This window comes from Notolabrus celidotus, chromosome 2, assembly GCF_009762535.1.
Source record: "Notolabrus celidotus isolate fNotCel1 chromosome 2, fNotCel1.pri, whole genome shotgun sequence".
Classification (NCBI taxonomy): domain Eukaryota; kingdom Metazoa; phylum Chordata; class Actinopteri; order Labriformes; family Labridae; genus Notolabrus; species Notolabrus celidotus.
In genome coordinates, this window is record NC_048273.1 from 31,733,811 (window position 1) to 31,751,590 (window position 17,780).

The following is a 17,780-nucleotide window of genomic DNA, read 5'->3' on the forward strand; positions in this document are numbered from 1 at the left end:
CTCAGTCACACCCTCACACATACGCACACTTTAGCTCAACCCTGTTCTGCATATCTCTCCCTCTACTCCCTTCTCCCTTCTGCTCTTTCTTTCATACACAGTCTGTCTGCCCGCCCTCTCTGACTCCTGATAGGCTGTTTGCCTCTGAGCGCAGAGCTGCTTCCCTACAGCTGGAGCTGGAAAAACTGACCACAGGCGCATGTAACACGCACTGTTCAGGGCTCTGCTCATGCTGTGTGGGTGTGTGTTTGTGAGTGTGAAACTGGAAAAAAAGCAAGAAAGCTTGGGACTTGTTAGTCTAGACGTCTACAGCAGCCTGAGTTGATGATGAGGATCATGATGGTGATGAAGAAGCAGCTGTTGTTGACAGACCGGGGGTGCTGCGTTGCTGCGTTGGGCTGCCTTCACTGCTTTTGGGAATCATGAGAGAACAGTTTTTAACGGGATTACTAATCCTTCTGGAGGAACTGACATTAATACCTGTGAATGTGTTCAAGTGGACAGATGAAGAGTGTCAGACACGTTATAGGTAATGTTTACATATATACACACACACTGTTAAACCTGCATGAACAAATACAGTCATTTCTTTGCTCTTGACTCATCTTAATCTCCATGTTGATGATTAATTCTCTCTTTTGCTGTATCACTCCATCAAAAATATATTACAACGTTAGATACAACTTTAGATTTACAGGAAATGGAAATGGCCATGAGCTGTATTCTGTATCAACACACTCTGAGGCTGTGTTTAGACATCACAACAGTCTGTTGGATAGAAACACATGCATTTGTTGCCAGCCATGCTTTCCCTTTTTCCGTTTCACCAGTCTTTTCCACTGCAGTCCCACAGTCAGATGATTTAGTCTAAAAGTATTTCCTTAAACTTTTAAATGACTGTAATGTTGCCACCATGGTCCTCGTTGCTTGTGCTGCAGTTTGAATCTTTGTTTGATGGTTCATCTGAACATGAAGAGCCTTTATGAGTCATTCTAAAGCATGGAAAGGGTTAATAGTAATGGAGGTGCTTGACATTTTTTCATTGTGTTCTGTTATATAGACTAAAGCGACATAAGTAGTGCTCAGCCTTTCGGGTACAGCCTCTTAAATGTGTGTACTGGGGGAGTATGAGTGGATGGTGAAGGGGTACTACTCCATTTTTATGCTCTCCATCTATACTTTTAATTCTGCAACCCTGGTAATAAACTCACCATGCAGTCACAGCAGTTCAGAAACACAGACTCTATGTTGGCATTTCAACAAACACAGAATTACTGCAAATGACAGACTCCAGGGCTCACTTTCTCTGTGCTTTATGCCTCTGTGCACATAAAAGACATGAGTGAAAGGCAGGGTGACTAGAAGGAAGTTAAAAAAAAAAAGAAAAAACTGAAGTTCCCTGTGAGTTCTTGGACACAGAGGAGTCACTCCAAGCGGGTTTTCATTATTATGGCAACCCTCTACAAAGCAAGAAAACACAAGTAAATACAGAAATACAGCAGGCCAAGACAACAGAATAGAATAACTATATAATTGTTTCCAAGGGACTTTAAGAATTGATGAACATGTCCGGGCGTAACAGGGATGTGCATGGATATTTGAATGGGAAGTTTTGCTAATTGATTGTGTTTTCGGCAAATGGCAACCTCCAGTACTTAAAAAGAAGCCAATGCTTATATTCAAAAGATTGCAGCTCTTGAAGAATCCATTTGAGGCTGTCTTCAAAAGCCAAGGAGACCCCATAAACCAAGCAGTTGAAATGCCTGTTTTAAGAAGAACTTAACAAATTAACAATCTGTTCGAAAACTGAATTTACTCTCCATACCCACCTTCTCAATTTGCAACCTTTTTTATAATGCAGATTTTGATTAATGCGCATCATTTTGCATGATTGTGTTTATAGGCGAGCACATAACTGTTATTCGGGAGGCTTAAGGCCCTTCTCAGCTCCCACTGTTTGCCTGTTTTTGGTTTGACTGAAAGTTATTGCATTTCAGTATGGGGACAGCCATCATTGGCTTTATAATGGTATCTCAAACCAATGGATATATCACTGAGACTACATCAATGTTTTGTACAGTTTATGGTTCTTGGTCACTTGGGGCTGTAAAAACAGCCAAAAACAGTCCTCCAAATGAAGCAACGTAGGATTTTTTCCCAACCCTTTAACACAACTCACACAAGCCTTTTTTAAATAAGCACACCTTCTGTTTACAGGGAACACTGAATATTGTAGGCTCAGACACATACTGTATGTATCTAAAGAACACATTGTACATTAGTTAGGTAACATGAAAAGTCATTGCTGGTTGTTGACGCTGCAAGGTTTAGAGAACAGCTGATGTTGTGTGCAACTAAATACAACATAAGGCGCCATTTGAACATTTACCCTAAAGCTAACAGGTCAACGTTGTGGATGTAGATGTGGATGACTTTTTCTATGTATTTACATCACAAATGCATCCACTTTAGGTAATTTCTCTCAAACAACAAGGTTTACACAATCATACTGATACATGTTAGGTTTGGAGGGAAAGAAAGACAAAGGCCTGATAATGTTGTGGGAGTGGCTTGGTCAGGTGAGCTTTAGGTGAGATTAAGGTGGAGTAGAGATTTGTGATTCAACAAACACGTATAAAAAGAAGTTATTTTGGTGAGTTGCAGTATTTTTGCATCTTAAAATAAGTCAATAATAAGTCTGGTGTCTTTGGTAAAACTTCTGTTTTCAGTGGTGAGTAAATCATGGCTCTGCGCTCTCAAAATCTTTTCAGTTTAACTTCCTGATTTGCTCAAATCAGCTACTCGGAAATCAATCGTAGAAAATATCATGTACATTTGAGCACTAACTGCTTTCATCAATAACTTACATGGATGACATTCTCGAAAACAAAACATGGATATCTATCACCTGAAAAAGTGATTAGGTTAATGTAGAGCAACAGTTATTATAATTATTTGGAGTTTGACCTGATTAATGCAACAGTCGCTACTGTTTGAGCTCAATGTGGTCTAGTTTATCATTGGTTTATCTGCTTAGACTTACTGACTGAGTAACACCAGTTATCTATTGTCTGACACAAAGTATTGACATTTGCTTGAGATAAGTTCAATATGCCCCTGGGATAGATATGGCAAAGCTTTATTATGGAAAGAAACTAAAGGTTAAACCTCACAGAGCTCACATATTGAACTTATCTCTTCACCATTCCCTTGAGCTGTATTGCTGCAATATGCTCCCCTTGACCAACACGATCAAAAAGTCTTTGCTCAAAGGACCACAATGGGCCCCCCTAATTTATTTATAACGGACAAATAAGACATGATTTGGTCCTTGTATTTTTAAGAGATCAATCAAGATAGTTTTGCCAGCATTTGAGTGCAAGAAGTACAATCAGACACACCTTTGCTTGTGTGTGCAGTTGATTAGAAACCTAACCAGTACCGGATGACTCCCATTGGGGTGTCATGGTGCTGGCTCTTGCAACTTCTGTACTTGCATGTAAGAAATAAATGCAAGATTAAGACAAGGTGGTGCTGAACTTATATGTTATGGTTGTCTGCTTTGGCAAACATTGGCTAAAATATGAAAAACGTACTGATTTTTTTCCCCCAGTATTAAAATATATAAAAGTAAGTGATTTAGGCAAAACAAAACAGAAAAAATGTACAGCAACAAACTGTTTGAAGTGATACTCTGCCTTTAAATCTAGTTCTAGACTGTTACAGTTTCCACCATAAATCAGTCAGTGTTTTTCATAAAATTGATCCTGGAATGCTGAACTCCAATCTGTGTGTGAAACAGAGTGTGAGAGCATGCTGTTTAATCCTTTTAAAATTAGAACAGAAGGTGTAAACTAAGGTGTGTGTTGTATGTGCGTGCAGACGGGGGGTGAGGAAGTGTTGGAACCATCAGTGTGTTGCCATAGGAACATTGACTTTAGACGGCTGGCAACTTGGCAGAGTATCAGCGTCTGCGTGTGTTATAGCTCAGTCGGTTCTCACCCAATTCATTAAGCTGCCTTCAGAGTTGTACTTGGTATTTTGCCTAGTAGGTTATACGAAGGCATATAAGACATTTTCCTTTGTTTTAGTGCACAATAATAATAGATTCATCCTCTGTTGGGCTTTCTTGATGAGGGAGCTTATGTTCATCTCCCATAGGAGGCTGTTTGTGATGATGCTGCCCTGGAAACAGAGGGACACTACAGTGTCAAAGAAAGTACCAGAATGCACAGGGAGTAATTCTCCTGTACTATGCTCGTTGACAAATTGTATAAGGATTACTCCATCTCCTGTTATCTTCTGATAATGCCCACATGACACAGCCAGCAATGATTGATTGAGTTGTTTTGCCCATTCTTTTTTCCAGTTCCCCTTTTCTCTTTGGTCCAAAATTTTAAATTTAAGATACGTTTAGGATGAATGGACATGAAAGATGATAGCGAACATAGACACAGCGGCTCTGTGCCCTTGCACTGATAAGGGTTCTAGTTCAACTTTGTTCATGTTCACATCGTACCATTGCTGCCTTCAAATGAAACTCGTTAAGTCGTGAAGTCGTATGGTAAAGTGGTGTGAATGAGTGGCTTGGCATTCAAGTGGCAACACCTTTACCAGGCAATGGTTACATGAAGGCCAAACGTTTGAACGTCATCTGACACATCACAACTCGTGAGAAAATCTTGACTTACGATGTCATGAATACGATGAGAGGGTGTCGTACATATGGCCATTTCTTGTGGACACAGTAAACATGACCCCATTTGAAGGCACCAAATGCACAATGACAATAAAAAAGTATTCTATTTTATTCTATTCTATGACGCATCAGGAAACATGTAAAGATCTAAGTTTATTCAATATAAATGACTTACATTTATACAAATAAAATCACACTGTCTTTTCTGAAATGGAAAAGGATGTGTTCATATGGCCACTTCATGACTGAACAGAGCGCATGCTTCTGCTGCTGAACAATTTGACTGCTACTATTTTTGCTGATTGCCAATAAGCCTTGAAAAACAGTACATTATTTGGGTGCCTGTTGATTTAGCGGCTTACGCGCGCCCCATATACAGAGGCTATAGTCCTCGTTGCAGGTTCAATTCCCTGCTCCAACCATTTGCCGCATTTCTTCCCCCACCATCTACTCTCCAAATTTTCTGTCTCCCCTCAGCCATCAGATATAGGCAAAAATACCTCAAGAATATAACTTAATAGTTAAGTTTAGCACATAGATCAGATACTTTCTTAGTCTGGTGTGGCTTTCCATCATCAAGGTTTAACCTTCAAGCTACTTATTGTGAGTCATAACTCATAAAAAATACCTGAATTGCTGGCCAGGCTTATTAAGGTCTTAAATAAAGTATTGAATGAACATCTTGTGATGCATCTGTACTGTAATGTGTCTTTTTCAAGTTGACAGTAAGGTGCAAATTAAAAGTCTGTGTATGTGATCAAGACTGGATCTCTATTTGTAGGATCCCTGCCTTACCGTGTGTCTGATTGTCCATTGATAAAACCAAACAGGGTACATTCAAAGTCTTAAACCTGGCACATGTTGAAGTTATTCAGGCGGATCCCATCACTATATTTAGCTCAAGTACAACAAGTCTGTTTTTGGAGATACAGTGTATAAACAATTTAGCTAATCTTTCTCAAGCAGCCATTTATCTTCAAGTGTCCTTAAATTGCATGCAACCTAGGAACTCCCTTTGTCAAACTGAGGGATGTCGTGACTCTTTAAAAGCTAGGACATTCAGCGTCTGCAGCCTGCCTCCAGGGACCATGATGGTGTTAAGAATAAACATGAGTAGCTGGCCAATATGGGGCAGCTAATTAGCTTGCAGCCAACGAACATGGCTTGAAAGATTCTCAATTCTTGCCTCTAAACTTGATTTTGTGATTCATGAATCCTGCTGGTTCCATGAGAGCGATGACTGACCTCTTAACACAGCTTGTGTTCTGCTTATAAGAGTGCTTCCTGCTCTTACTCTTTGCCCTTTCAGCCCCGCGTCAGTTTCTAAAAGCAGATTGTTTCTGTCGGGCACTGAAGAGGTCATTCTTCACGTCTGTCTGGCCCACACCTTTCACTTTGATGTTTCAACAATACATAACATCCTCTTTGCTGAAGTGCCAGGACCTGGATAACACTGCTGTTCTATTATGTTCTGGATATGTACAGCAAAGCATTTCCTAGATACTTGCTTCACTCTTAAAAAAGCTTTTCCATGTGTGTCATTCTGTGCTCACAGTGCACCACTCCAATTTTTAATTCTGCAGCTATTTGTATTGGTATAGATTTTGAAGGGGCAACAGGAAGCCTGCTACTTATTTGATGTGTTTGGAACTAGGTTTTTACATGTATGAATACATTATTTAGATATGTTGCAATCTTAAAGCTCATATGAGGAACTTTTGGTGGGTGTCTATTTTTTGCTGCCCTTTGTGCACAAAATGTTCTTAGCCAATTTAGTCAAACATATGTAGTCAGTTTTACTTGACAAAAAATCTAATCCTGCTCAACAGTCATTGAGGATCTTTGTTGTTGAACTTGAAAAAAGACAGTTCAGAAAGCATGCAGTTACTCACATGGTCTGACACCAATGGTTGCCTATTAAAAATAACTATACAGAAATGGCCTTCTTATTGGTGGACTTTTCTAGGTCATGAAGGGACACAATACTACTTTTGGTCTGTTTTTCAACCAGCTTAAAAATTCCACATGAGACCTTTAACCAAAAATAACATCTTTAAAACACTCTATCATCTCTTTCTCTTAATCTCCTCTATCCCTCTTTCCAACCCCAACTCGAGGCAGATGGCTGTGTTACACGAGTCTGATTCTGCTTGAGGTTTCTGCCTGTTGTAGAAAGTTTTTCATGTAGAATCATCTACCAGTCAAGGTCCAGGAGGCAGACACCCTCTCCACTTTTAAGATTAGGCTTAAAACTTTCCTTTATTTAAGCTGGCTCAGGCTTGGACCAGCTCCTAGTTATGCTGCTATTGGCTTATACTGCAGGGGGGGAACTGACACTGGGATCCTATCTCACCCCTCCTCTCTCTCTCTCTTTCTCTCAGTCGAGGCAGATGGCTGTCTAACATGAGTCTGGTACTGTTCAAGGTTTCTGCCTGTTAAAGGAAGTTTTTCCTTGCTGCCGTAACTAGCTAAATACTGCGAGGTGCAATGCTCATGGTGGATTAAGATGAGATAATGAGTCCTGTCAGAAAGAGGGGACTAGATCTTATCCTGTCTTTATGTTGGGTCTTTGTTAATAATTTAACATAGAGTATGGTCTAAGCCTGCTATGTTTGTAAAGAGTCTGGAGATAACATTTCTTGTGATATGGTGCTATCCAAATAAAGATTGATTTATTGATTGATTGATCAGTACAATATATCTTTGTATGGGTGGAATGATATTACAGGTGATAAATGTAGGCATATTCAATAACAGAAAAGATAGCAGCGAGTTCAGCATGATTATCATTTGATTCAAACTGTGACTGATACAGTTTGAGCAAGATGTAAACGAGAGTTTGTTTGGTTTAGCTCTCTTTGGTTTGGTTTCTGGTTTTGATTTCATTAACTGTGTTCACATGTGCCCAGAAACATTCATTATGAGTTTATTTGACAAAGAAATCTAACCTCAAGGCTTACCTGTCAGCTTCTTTTGAGAGCTTTTTAATGAACGCCATCTTGAGAGAAAGCAGATGAAAGATGTGGAAAAAGCTTCTGCTGTGGAGTTCAGATTTTTGGGCTAGTCATCTGTTTCTGGGTTAGGTTTGCGCTGTTTGGCAGAATTTTCACATCCTGATCCATGGCATGAAATAAAGCCTTTGATTATCTATAATCTTTAAATCTGTACAGTGTAATACTCTGTGATTCTGTGGTTGGTTATGATACATTTGTAATGCTCAAAGGGCAGATATGGAAGAAGTATGTATAAGCGTGTGTTATATCTAGTGGATGACTCAGCAAAGTTTAACAGCGAAATAAAAGTTGTATTTTTAACATCCTCGGCATGCCAGCAGACTCAGATATCAAGTACAGAGGTGCATAGATATCTCCTCCCTTAAAGGCCAGACTCACTACCAGCCATTGTGCTCTCCTTCTCCTTCTTTCCACCCCCTCCCCCTCCAGCGTGCAAACCTAGCCAAGCATGTTCCAGAGTCATAAAGTACAGTCAGTGTTAATGCATGTCTTTATTCTCAGGGACAGAGAGAGGTTTGTTCACTGTACATGCGCTTAAAGCTTCAGACCACAGTAGAACAGCAGTAATCATTAAACCATGCAGAGCTATGCATGTGATGACAGAATAAGACCAAAGATTATTTTCTAAATCAAGTAAAGAACAGCTGTTAAATCATGTGACTCTGAAGCTCATCAGTTTTTAATATACTTTCAAGATGACTTCAGTATGACACCGTGCAGAAGTAAGACTCAAATGAAGACTGGTACGTCCTTCATGACGGTAAATAAAACTGCAATAAAATTTTGTTTGCAATTCTGTTTTTACAGAAATGTATCAAAATTTACAGAAATTTAACTGAACAGTATCAGAAAAAAAAAAAAAAGTTTATTCTTTACTTTAACCGTTTGTCAAAAGTATCTCACATCAAGGAGCACTAAGTAAGGGATAATGTTATGATAATGGTTAGCAGGAAATTATGAGAAATAGAGTCCTGACAGGACGGACAAGGTTACTAACTTAAAATACAAACAACTAACTACTAACTTAAAATACAAACACGGTGGCAAAAAAAAACTTGAATTAAAGATCTTTATTTTTATTTTTATTGAATGTATACACTTGTTAAAAAATAGTCCCAGTGATTCTCCTGCAGTTAGCGTTCCATTGCGATGGATTCTTATCTGCCTGTTACGTTCAATTTTACATTAATCTGTCCTCATTCAGCTCCTCTTCTTCTCTGAGCTCTGCGGTTCACACAATAAGAAAGCCAGGGAATAAGCAGCCATAGCCACTGTTTTCGTTTCCTCAACTGAAGGACCTTTATGTCCAGAAAAGTGGTTATGAGAGGATCTTAAATTGACATATTTCAGTATGAAACCTTTTGGATTTTGTGTAAAGCCAAAAAATTACCTGGCTCATCTAGGTCCATATTCATGTGTTCCTTCTACATTGTAAAAGCACCAATCCAAAGAATTGTCTTAATTTGATAATGCTCAAACACATTGAGGATTTCAGCTTTATTGTCCCAGGGTTCAATCAGTTCTATAAAACAAAAAACTCAGAAAAACATTGGGACAAATACAATCTTGCATAAACAAAGTAGAAGAGAAGGATTGTGCAAATACTTTTAGTTTTCCTGAAAGGTCCACAGTGTTTTGATATTTTGTGCTTTGTAAGCAAATATGCATACATTTAATTTGCACTTGTCAGCATTGTTGTAAGTGTTTCTGGCTTGAGCACAGGCAAATTATCTTATTTATTCCCTACAATGCTCAGTTGTTCTCCAGAGGCAAATAAATCTACTAAATGATCAATAAACCATCTCAGGTTGTGGACACAGATTACAGAAACTGGCAGGACTGGTAGAAGAAACATGATATTGTTTTGAATTACTTCCAGAGACTTTAAATAGAAGCTACTTATTATGTGGTGCTTTGCAAACACTCAATGAAAACTACATATCCATGCTTTTTTTTCTCTTCAGTGTTATCTAATAAAGTGTAGATCAATGAGCGAGAGCTGCTACTCCAAATTGTATCATTCCTATTCTTTAAGTGTATTGCCTACATATCCTACCTGAGCTGGACGAATGTGAATCAATGATGTGAATCAAACTGTTTCTTTAGAATCAAACCTCAGTCTCCAGCAGGTGGAGCAAAGTGCCACTGTATGTACTGTATGTATTTGTGTGTGACAGTCTTTATCTGACCAGTGTGTGTCTTCCCTCACAGATGAGATCATGCAGCAGGAGATCAGGCCCCTGCTGGCTGTGGACATCATCGAACAGCTTCACCGCCAGTTTGCCTTGCTCTCAGGTAGGTAACAAGATGCTTCTGTCCTGCTGTATACCATTTGGAGTTCCCCATAAAGAGAGTGCCAAACTGTGTTCAGTCTTATTCATAACAAGATATTAAATACAAATTAGCTGCACTAACTAAACACATCTCGAGGTCTATGAAACACAAGATAAAAGTACAGAACCTCTTTATTGTGTGGTGAATGAATCCTGAAAAATATATTTTGAAATGTATTGACATTTGTTTAAATATGTATAAAAAAGATAAATAATCTGTTGAGAGGATTTCCACAATTTATTTTAAGTTTTTTTTCCTTTCACATAATATTATTGGAGACATACAATACAATACAATACAATACAATACAATACAATACAATACAATACAATACAATTAAAGTAAAGTAAGATCAAATAGAATAAAATATAATAAGTCTTTATTGGCCACCAGGCTGGAAAGTTGCCTAAGGCTCTCCCGATTCATGACGTGGGCACAAGAACATTCAGGCATTTACAATCAAGCAGAACAGCAAAATTACACATAAAAAACAGTGCATGTTATGTCAGGAATTCAATCTCATCAGTCATTTTGCTAGGTTAAGAATGCACCTTGGATAAATGCCTTCTTAAACACAACATTTTAGTTGCGAGAGGGAACTAAAACATTATATATATAAGTTCTCTAAAGTATGCTTATTGGAATATTTTTAAAGAAAAAAGACAGAATTACGCTTGAATTGGGCTTTCAAATTTTCTGCTGTACAGAAATGGAGGAAGTTCCATCGTTAAGACACAAAAATACCTTTTACTCTACAGTACTGTAAAGAAATACAGTGTATGTTCCAGAAGACGTGAATTTTCTGCCTGGTTAGTGTTGAAGAATTATTTTTATCCTAAACTTTTTGCTGTATTTGGAAAGATTTTTTTATTCACTTTCATTTATCTGTATAAACACAAATGACCACTCATACACGGGTAATGGTTTTAAAAACTGTCTCAATTCCCCTTTTTTTCACATACTTGCACTTCTCCTTCTCCTTAATGCTCATTAGAGGTGAAAGTGTCACTTTTAGAAGCGTGGTGTCTTACTTCACCAACAAAATGATGCATTTCCATGTCAGTCTGCAAATTCTAATTCTGTCCTCCTCACTCTGTCTTTTATTGTAATGTCACAACTGAAGTGATGCAGGAAGATCTCAGTTCATGAAAGAAATCAAAGACTACATCCTAAAAGTGTTGGAATCAAATGAAAAAGCATTTGGATGAATAAGTTATGTTAGCAATGAAAGACTTGAGCCAATGAGCGGTCAACAGCTGAGTTTAGACTGTCTCAGATTACCCTGTGATATACTGTACATGTTCACCACAAGTACCACAGCTGCCGTCACTCCCCATTTGATTTTGATACTGTATACGTGAGTTCAGGAATGATATAAACTTCTTTATTACTCAAACTCTCAATCTGCCCTTTTTAACAATTGGGACTTCACCCTCTTATTGCAGGTTACACTATTTTATTTTGAAACTTTGGACAGGACTACACTCTCTGCCAAGCCAGCATTCAGACTAGGTGCCCTCAGACTTTCCAGATGTGTTGTTAGCGGTGGCACAGCAGCCTGTGTGGTTGTACTGGGATTTTTATCATTCCTCCTCTCAGAAACTCTCACAACAGCAAAAATAACAACTGTTTCTAAAACCCTGCTGTCAGCATTACGCTCCTCCAGAGTTACATAAGCTAGCACAGGCTTGGTTGATGCCTTTCACACATGTGAGTGCAGGACATTTCGGTCTTTTATTTTACTACTTTACCACATTTGAAGGGAAACCACTTTTCAACTACAGTGGTGAGGTGGAACTTCCTTCAACCAGTCACATTGTGTTCACAGCCATGTGATGGTTCCTTTCTTGGACTTCTTGTTTCAGAACTTTCATATCTGCTGTTTGTGCAATTTACCTGTCTAGACACTTAGTTACTCCTTCATACCTTTTTGTTCTTTGTGAAACACAAAATGCACATATTTTTTCCGTTTTAAGAAACCTCTCAGGCTTCACAACCAATGACACAAGCTTTTATTTGCCCTCATTTTAATCACCTCTGTGTTATTCAAAAAAAGACTTCCAGTCATATTTGACCACTGATGTATGTATTGAAACAGTGTCAATAGAGGAAATAGAATAAAGAACAGAGGACTTCTCACACTTGTTTTAGCTTATTTTGGCCACTTGAGGGCAGTGCAATAAACTGAAAACATCAATCCACCCATAACCTACACTGCTCATCATGTTCAAGTGGGACTTGAGAGGCAAGAGATGAGCTACACCCAGCACAGCGTCCAGTCAATCATTAAGAAAGCAATAACCATTACCACTTACTGCCAATTTAAAGTCACCATTAATCTAAGGAGCACGTCCTTGAGCTGTGAGAGGAAGTATCCAGAGGGAACAACTGCATGCACCAGGAGACCGTGCAAACGCTGTACAGAAATAATAATCCAAATAATAATAATAATAATAAACTTTATTTAAATATCACTTTTCAAAACAGGGGTACAGAGTGTTTCACAAATGAGAAAGATGATACAAATAAATAAATGTGATGAATTCAAGAAATGTGAGGAATACAGGAAATAAAATAAGATAAAAAGGTTAAAACCACCAAAGATAAAATAATTAAATGAAATAGAAATAAATGGAAAATATATAAAAGCCTAAAAACCACTAATGGATAAGAGGAAATAAAACAGACGGTGTAAGAAGGGCCATAGCCAGGATCTGAACCTGGGTCTTTCTTTTGCCACAGTGTTAACCTCCACACAACCATTAAGCCTGTAACTAAAATAATTTCCTCGGCATATCAGGGTTTTTTCTCTCCATAAAGTTGTCATGTTTAACCTGTTGATGGAACAAAACTATTTACAGACATTGAAATTGCTTTGGAGCTGTGAGTCTTTATAACCTCATAAACGAAATCTCTGAATCTTTCCTTTAAGCTCATACTGGTAGGTCTGGGGAATTCATCATTTAAATCACTTCTTAAAACTCATTTTGATAGACTTGTTTTTGTGTGATGTGATTTGTCGTCATCTTCTTACTGTCTTTATTATTATTTAATTCAATTTAATTGTTTTATCCTCATTTACTGCCTTTATTGAATGTATTCCTTTGATTACTGGTTTCATCTGCATATAATGTTTTCATCTCTTTTTATATCTTTACCTCCTGTTATTGTCTTTCAGCTTCTTGGTTTTCATTTATTCTACTTTGATTTATTTAATCACTTTTATATTTAGGTGCTTTATCTATATTGATAACTTTATCTCTGTATTGCTTTTATTTGAACTTATTGCTTTTACCCCTCTCTTATTGCCTTATTCCCTTTTAATGCTTGTAGCCTCTTTTTTTGTTTCTTTCCTTTTAATTTTTTAAAAATAGTCTTACTTTCTTGGTCCCCTTGGTCACATTATCAGTTCTTGGGTTGCCTGTGATGACAGTTTAAATCACTATTTGGGATCTCTTTGTGTTTGTGTTCTTGATGTATGGTTTTAATTGTTGTTCAAGCTCTTCTTGCTGTTGAGTTCTCATGCTCTGTTCTTATTTATGCCCTGCCATCTGTCAAGCACTTTGTAAACCGTTGTTTTTAAAAGGTGCCATATAAATACAGTTATTATTATCAATTGACGCTCTTTAACCACAGACAGACAAGTGCTCAAAGTAAAATAATTGGGCAAAAGGAAAAACTGCTAATGTACATCAACCAGAACAAAAATGTTCCTTACAAATATGATCAGGATATGATTATCCTCTCTTACTCTGGCTTTCTTTAAACACCAAACCACAGGTCTTTTGAGGCTCATTGTACAAGGTGTCACCACATCACAGCCTGTGATATATTTCAGTCACCTTGCCTCAGCCAGGTCAACATGACCCGCAATGACAAAAACAGTACCGCCCTGCAAAGCCTTTCCGAAACACATTACAGGTGTAAAAAATACAAGTCACACACACACAAATTCTACACCTGCAGGATTTCAGTGACATACTCTTCATCTTTAGCATGTTTGTCAGGTTTGAGAAGATGCATAGACTATAGGTGACAAAGTAAAAAGGAATAGATGAAATGTCTGTCAGAAAAATAGCTCGGTGCTTCTTCAAACTACTTCCTTAGTTGTTGAAAAATGACACCTACTCGTGATTTTTTTAGGCTGAGGTTTCAGAGTATTTTAGGCTCAATGTTGCCATCTTGTGACTTTTTCCATAGAAGCAGCAGGGTTTGTGCTCGGTTGAACATTTCTTTCGCACATATTTGTGATTTTTCATGACTGACCTTCTCATGTCTTATATTTATACTTCCTCTAGGCTTTACTTTTTTATATAGGTATAGACTGAGCTGTGCTGAAAAGCACTTCTAGCTTTAAAGAAACATGTCCTAATCTGTTTATATAAGACAATGTAAAGACGTACCCAGATCCCCTGGACACATTTCAAGTCATACCATAGATCAGATTCAACATGAATTAGTCGTAAATGTGTAAAAAATGGAGCCAATGATGTATTTTGATGAGATGTATAATAGCATGGCTTGAATATAAAGCAAGTTAAAGCTGGTACCAAATATATGGAATATAGGTGAGACCATTGGAAAGTGAGTGTAAGACTAAAGAGTGATCTTATTACATTAAAAGGATTGATATTTAATCTTCTGTGTTGTCTTTGTGTTGCAGGAGGGCGAGGCAAAGATGGAGCCCCCATCATCACCTTCCCAGAGTACTCAGGCTTCAGTGAAGTGCCAGAGGAAGACTTCCTCAATGTTGTTACTTACCTGACCAGCATCCCAAGGTACTGAAACTCTCCTACACACACCACTCATAAGAAACTTCTCTGCACAAAGGACGACATGAAAGCCAACGCAAGACCTCTGTTTAAATTCTCAACATGCTACAACAAAACAGATTTAGATCTCCTCTAAAGGATGGATGTGTCCATTTGCTCAAGATGCCATTATTTATTTTACTGATAGGCTAAAGGAAATATAAGGGCCTTGTCATCTTATTTCAGGTTAACAAATCAAACCTGCATGAGATCTAGATTTATTCTATTCTAATGTCATTGACAAGTCAACATGATAACCAAAACCTAATGTACTTTTGCTTGAAACTAGTGCTTCTTTCCCCACTCTCAGTGAAATGTGTAGTGTACTGATATTCTATTTGATCTCAGAGGTTTGTGTGGCAGTGCAACAAAATTATGACCATTATACTCAATATGTGTGCACAAAGCAACATATTTTTTAGTGCCATGTATTTTGAAATCAATTGCCAATTTCATAAGCACAAACCTTATGAGTTACAGAGAGTAAACCCTGAGGTTATTTGCTAACATAAAGAGATGAAAATATGCCAAATTATTAATTTCATATGGACTTTTATTGGCTTAATAACTAGCAAGTTATTCTTGATAAAATGAACATGCTCTCAAGGAGACTGGAAGAGTAAATTATTTGACAGGACAGGGGCTATTATGACCTTGCATTGTTTGCAAGTGCTAACAAATTAGCAAGTTGCTGTATACAGCAAAAGCCATACTATTAATCAGATTATGCAAACATTGTATAGTGTTAGCACTGAGTCAGCATATTGTAAATATCAGCATATGATAACATATACTTGTAGCAATGTTAACTCAGGCTCTTTTAAAGTTCAAACTATAGCTTTTAGCAAGCAGGCGGCACAGTTGCTAATCTTATATGGCGTGTGTTTAACCCTCCTATTATCCTTGGGGTCAATTGGACCCCATTCAATATTTAACGTCTCTAAATTAATGACCAACATCATTTTTTTGGCTTTATTTTTAATGACATTTCCTAATTTAATGGGGACAACTGGGAACATGTTAAATTAAAATGTTGATATGTTCCAATTCCCTGTAAAAACAACATTTCATCAACATTTTACACACATTGGTTTTGGTTGTTTTGGATGATATTGAGGTCACAATAACCAAGGACACTTCCGTATGTGACTGCAAGAGCTGGGATCGAACCGCCAACCTTTAGATTGAGATATAATATTACAAGCCACCCTGTCTCTAAAGACATTCAATAATGAGTCCTGTGTCATACGTTTTGTAACATAGAAACAAGGCGGGTGTGACGATAGCATGACAAACTCACAACAGTTTGATGTTCTGTTTTACAAATAAAGTCTTCTGAATTCTTTAAATTGTGTTTCTGTTGAAATATATTTTATTTAAAGGCTATTTAGGTAGTCAACAAAGAAACATAAAGTACCTGACACATAAAGTACCTGACACATAAACCTGGGTAACAATCAGTTTCTGGAGGTTTAAATTGCTGGGGTCAAATTGACCCCAAGGATAAAAGATGTTAGCAAATTTGAGGGTAACAGGACAATGATTTGATCATTTTGCACAGAGCAGCAGTTTACTTGTTTTTTATTTACTTCTGTCCTAGCCTGGATGCTGCCAGCATTGGCTTCATCATCGTCATCGACCGGCGCAAGGACAAATGGAGCTCTGTAAAGGCTTCTCTGTCCAGGATCGCTGTAAGTTCCCAATGACTCCTTGTTTTACAAAACATTGTAAATACTTGCATACATGTATTCCATACTAGAACACTTGAACCCCCCCCCCCCCCCCCCCCCCCCCCCCCCCCCCCCCCCAAAAAAAAAGGTGATGCTAAAAGCAGAATCAAATGGATACTTGTTCTTCAATGTATATCTATTTTTCCTCAGTTATTTACTATTTCTTTTTATTTGTGCAAATGGATGATCACTCAGTGTATTGCACATGGTACATACAGTCCATAGTGCAATCACATCTACCAAACCACTTTAACAAAATGTATCAAATCCATGTCAAAATACTCTGTTATAAAAAAAAAAAGATTCCTCCACTTGAGCTAGAAACATGACTTCTCCTGGCTAGCTGGGTGTTTATTAGCACAGTGATACATATTTAACAAGCTATAGTGTATTATTTCATAGTGATGAAGTCCTCATCCTTTACCAGGGCACTTACATCTCTGTGTTGTAATGTATACCTGTGTCCACTAGAGGGCAGTGTACGAAAAACATAAAGTTTCCTCAATGAGCGGTGTCCAAACTTTGAGGTCTCTACGGTTTATGAAAAGTATGTGACCCCTCACAATGGGTTGCTTTTCTGTAAGGGGTGAAGGTTCAACTGAAGACTGATTTTTAAATGTGAAAGATTTTTTAAAGATCGAAGAGGTAAAACTTTATTTTACTTTAGCAGCATAGAAAAACACAACTTAAAAATAGCACCAAAAAATAAAGAAATAAGAAAACACCCATGAAGTAAACACTTTGTATAAATATGGAGAGATCATGTCACTTCTCCGCTTCTGTCCTGGCAGGTGTAGCTAAGTTGAAACAGACTACTGACAAATAAAAGCATGAGCTTGCTTTAATCATTAATATGTGTGATGTTGTGTTCTGCAGGGGGCATTTCCAGGAAACCTGCAGCTGGTGTTGGTGTTGCGGCCGTCCAGGTTCTTCCAGAGGGCCATCGCAGACATCGGGATCAAGCTGCACAAGGATGACTTTAAAATGAAGGTACCGGTAAGCATGCTTCAGTACAAACCATGTAAGACCCTGTGAAGCGACCTTGGGTTTCTTGAAAGGCATTATATTAATATCAGTTATTATTATTATTATTATTATTATTATTATTATTATTATTATTATTATTAGTATTATTAAGAAACATGGATGTAGGAAGACTAGCGACCACGTTGTGGAAGCTAATGGGGATCTG

The 17,780-nt window shown here is 37.8% G+C and overlaps 1 protein-coding gene across 1 annotated transcript in view; it reads left to right on the top strand.

Moving 5' to 3' along the window:
* Nucleotides 1-425: 425 nt before the first annotated feature.
* mcf2l2 (MCF.2 cell line derived transforming sequence-like 2) overlaps nt 426-17,780 on the top strand; it is a 120,640-nt gene continuing 103,285 nt past the window's right edge. The window contains exons 1-5 of the mRNA XM_034706807.1: nt 426-529; nt 9,925-10,008; nt 14,711-14,825; nt 16,459-16,549; nt 17,465-17,584. Of these exons, the coding sequence (XP_034562698.1) occupies nt 487-529; nt 9,925-10,008; nt 14,711-14,825; nt 16,459-16,549; nt 17,465-17,584 (453 nt within the window). The 5' untranslated portion in view covers nt 426-486. The remainder of the gene's footprint in view (nt 530-9,924; nt 10,009-14,710; nt 14,826-16,458; nt 16,550-17,464; nt 17,585-17,780) is intronic.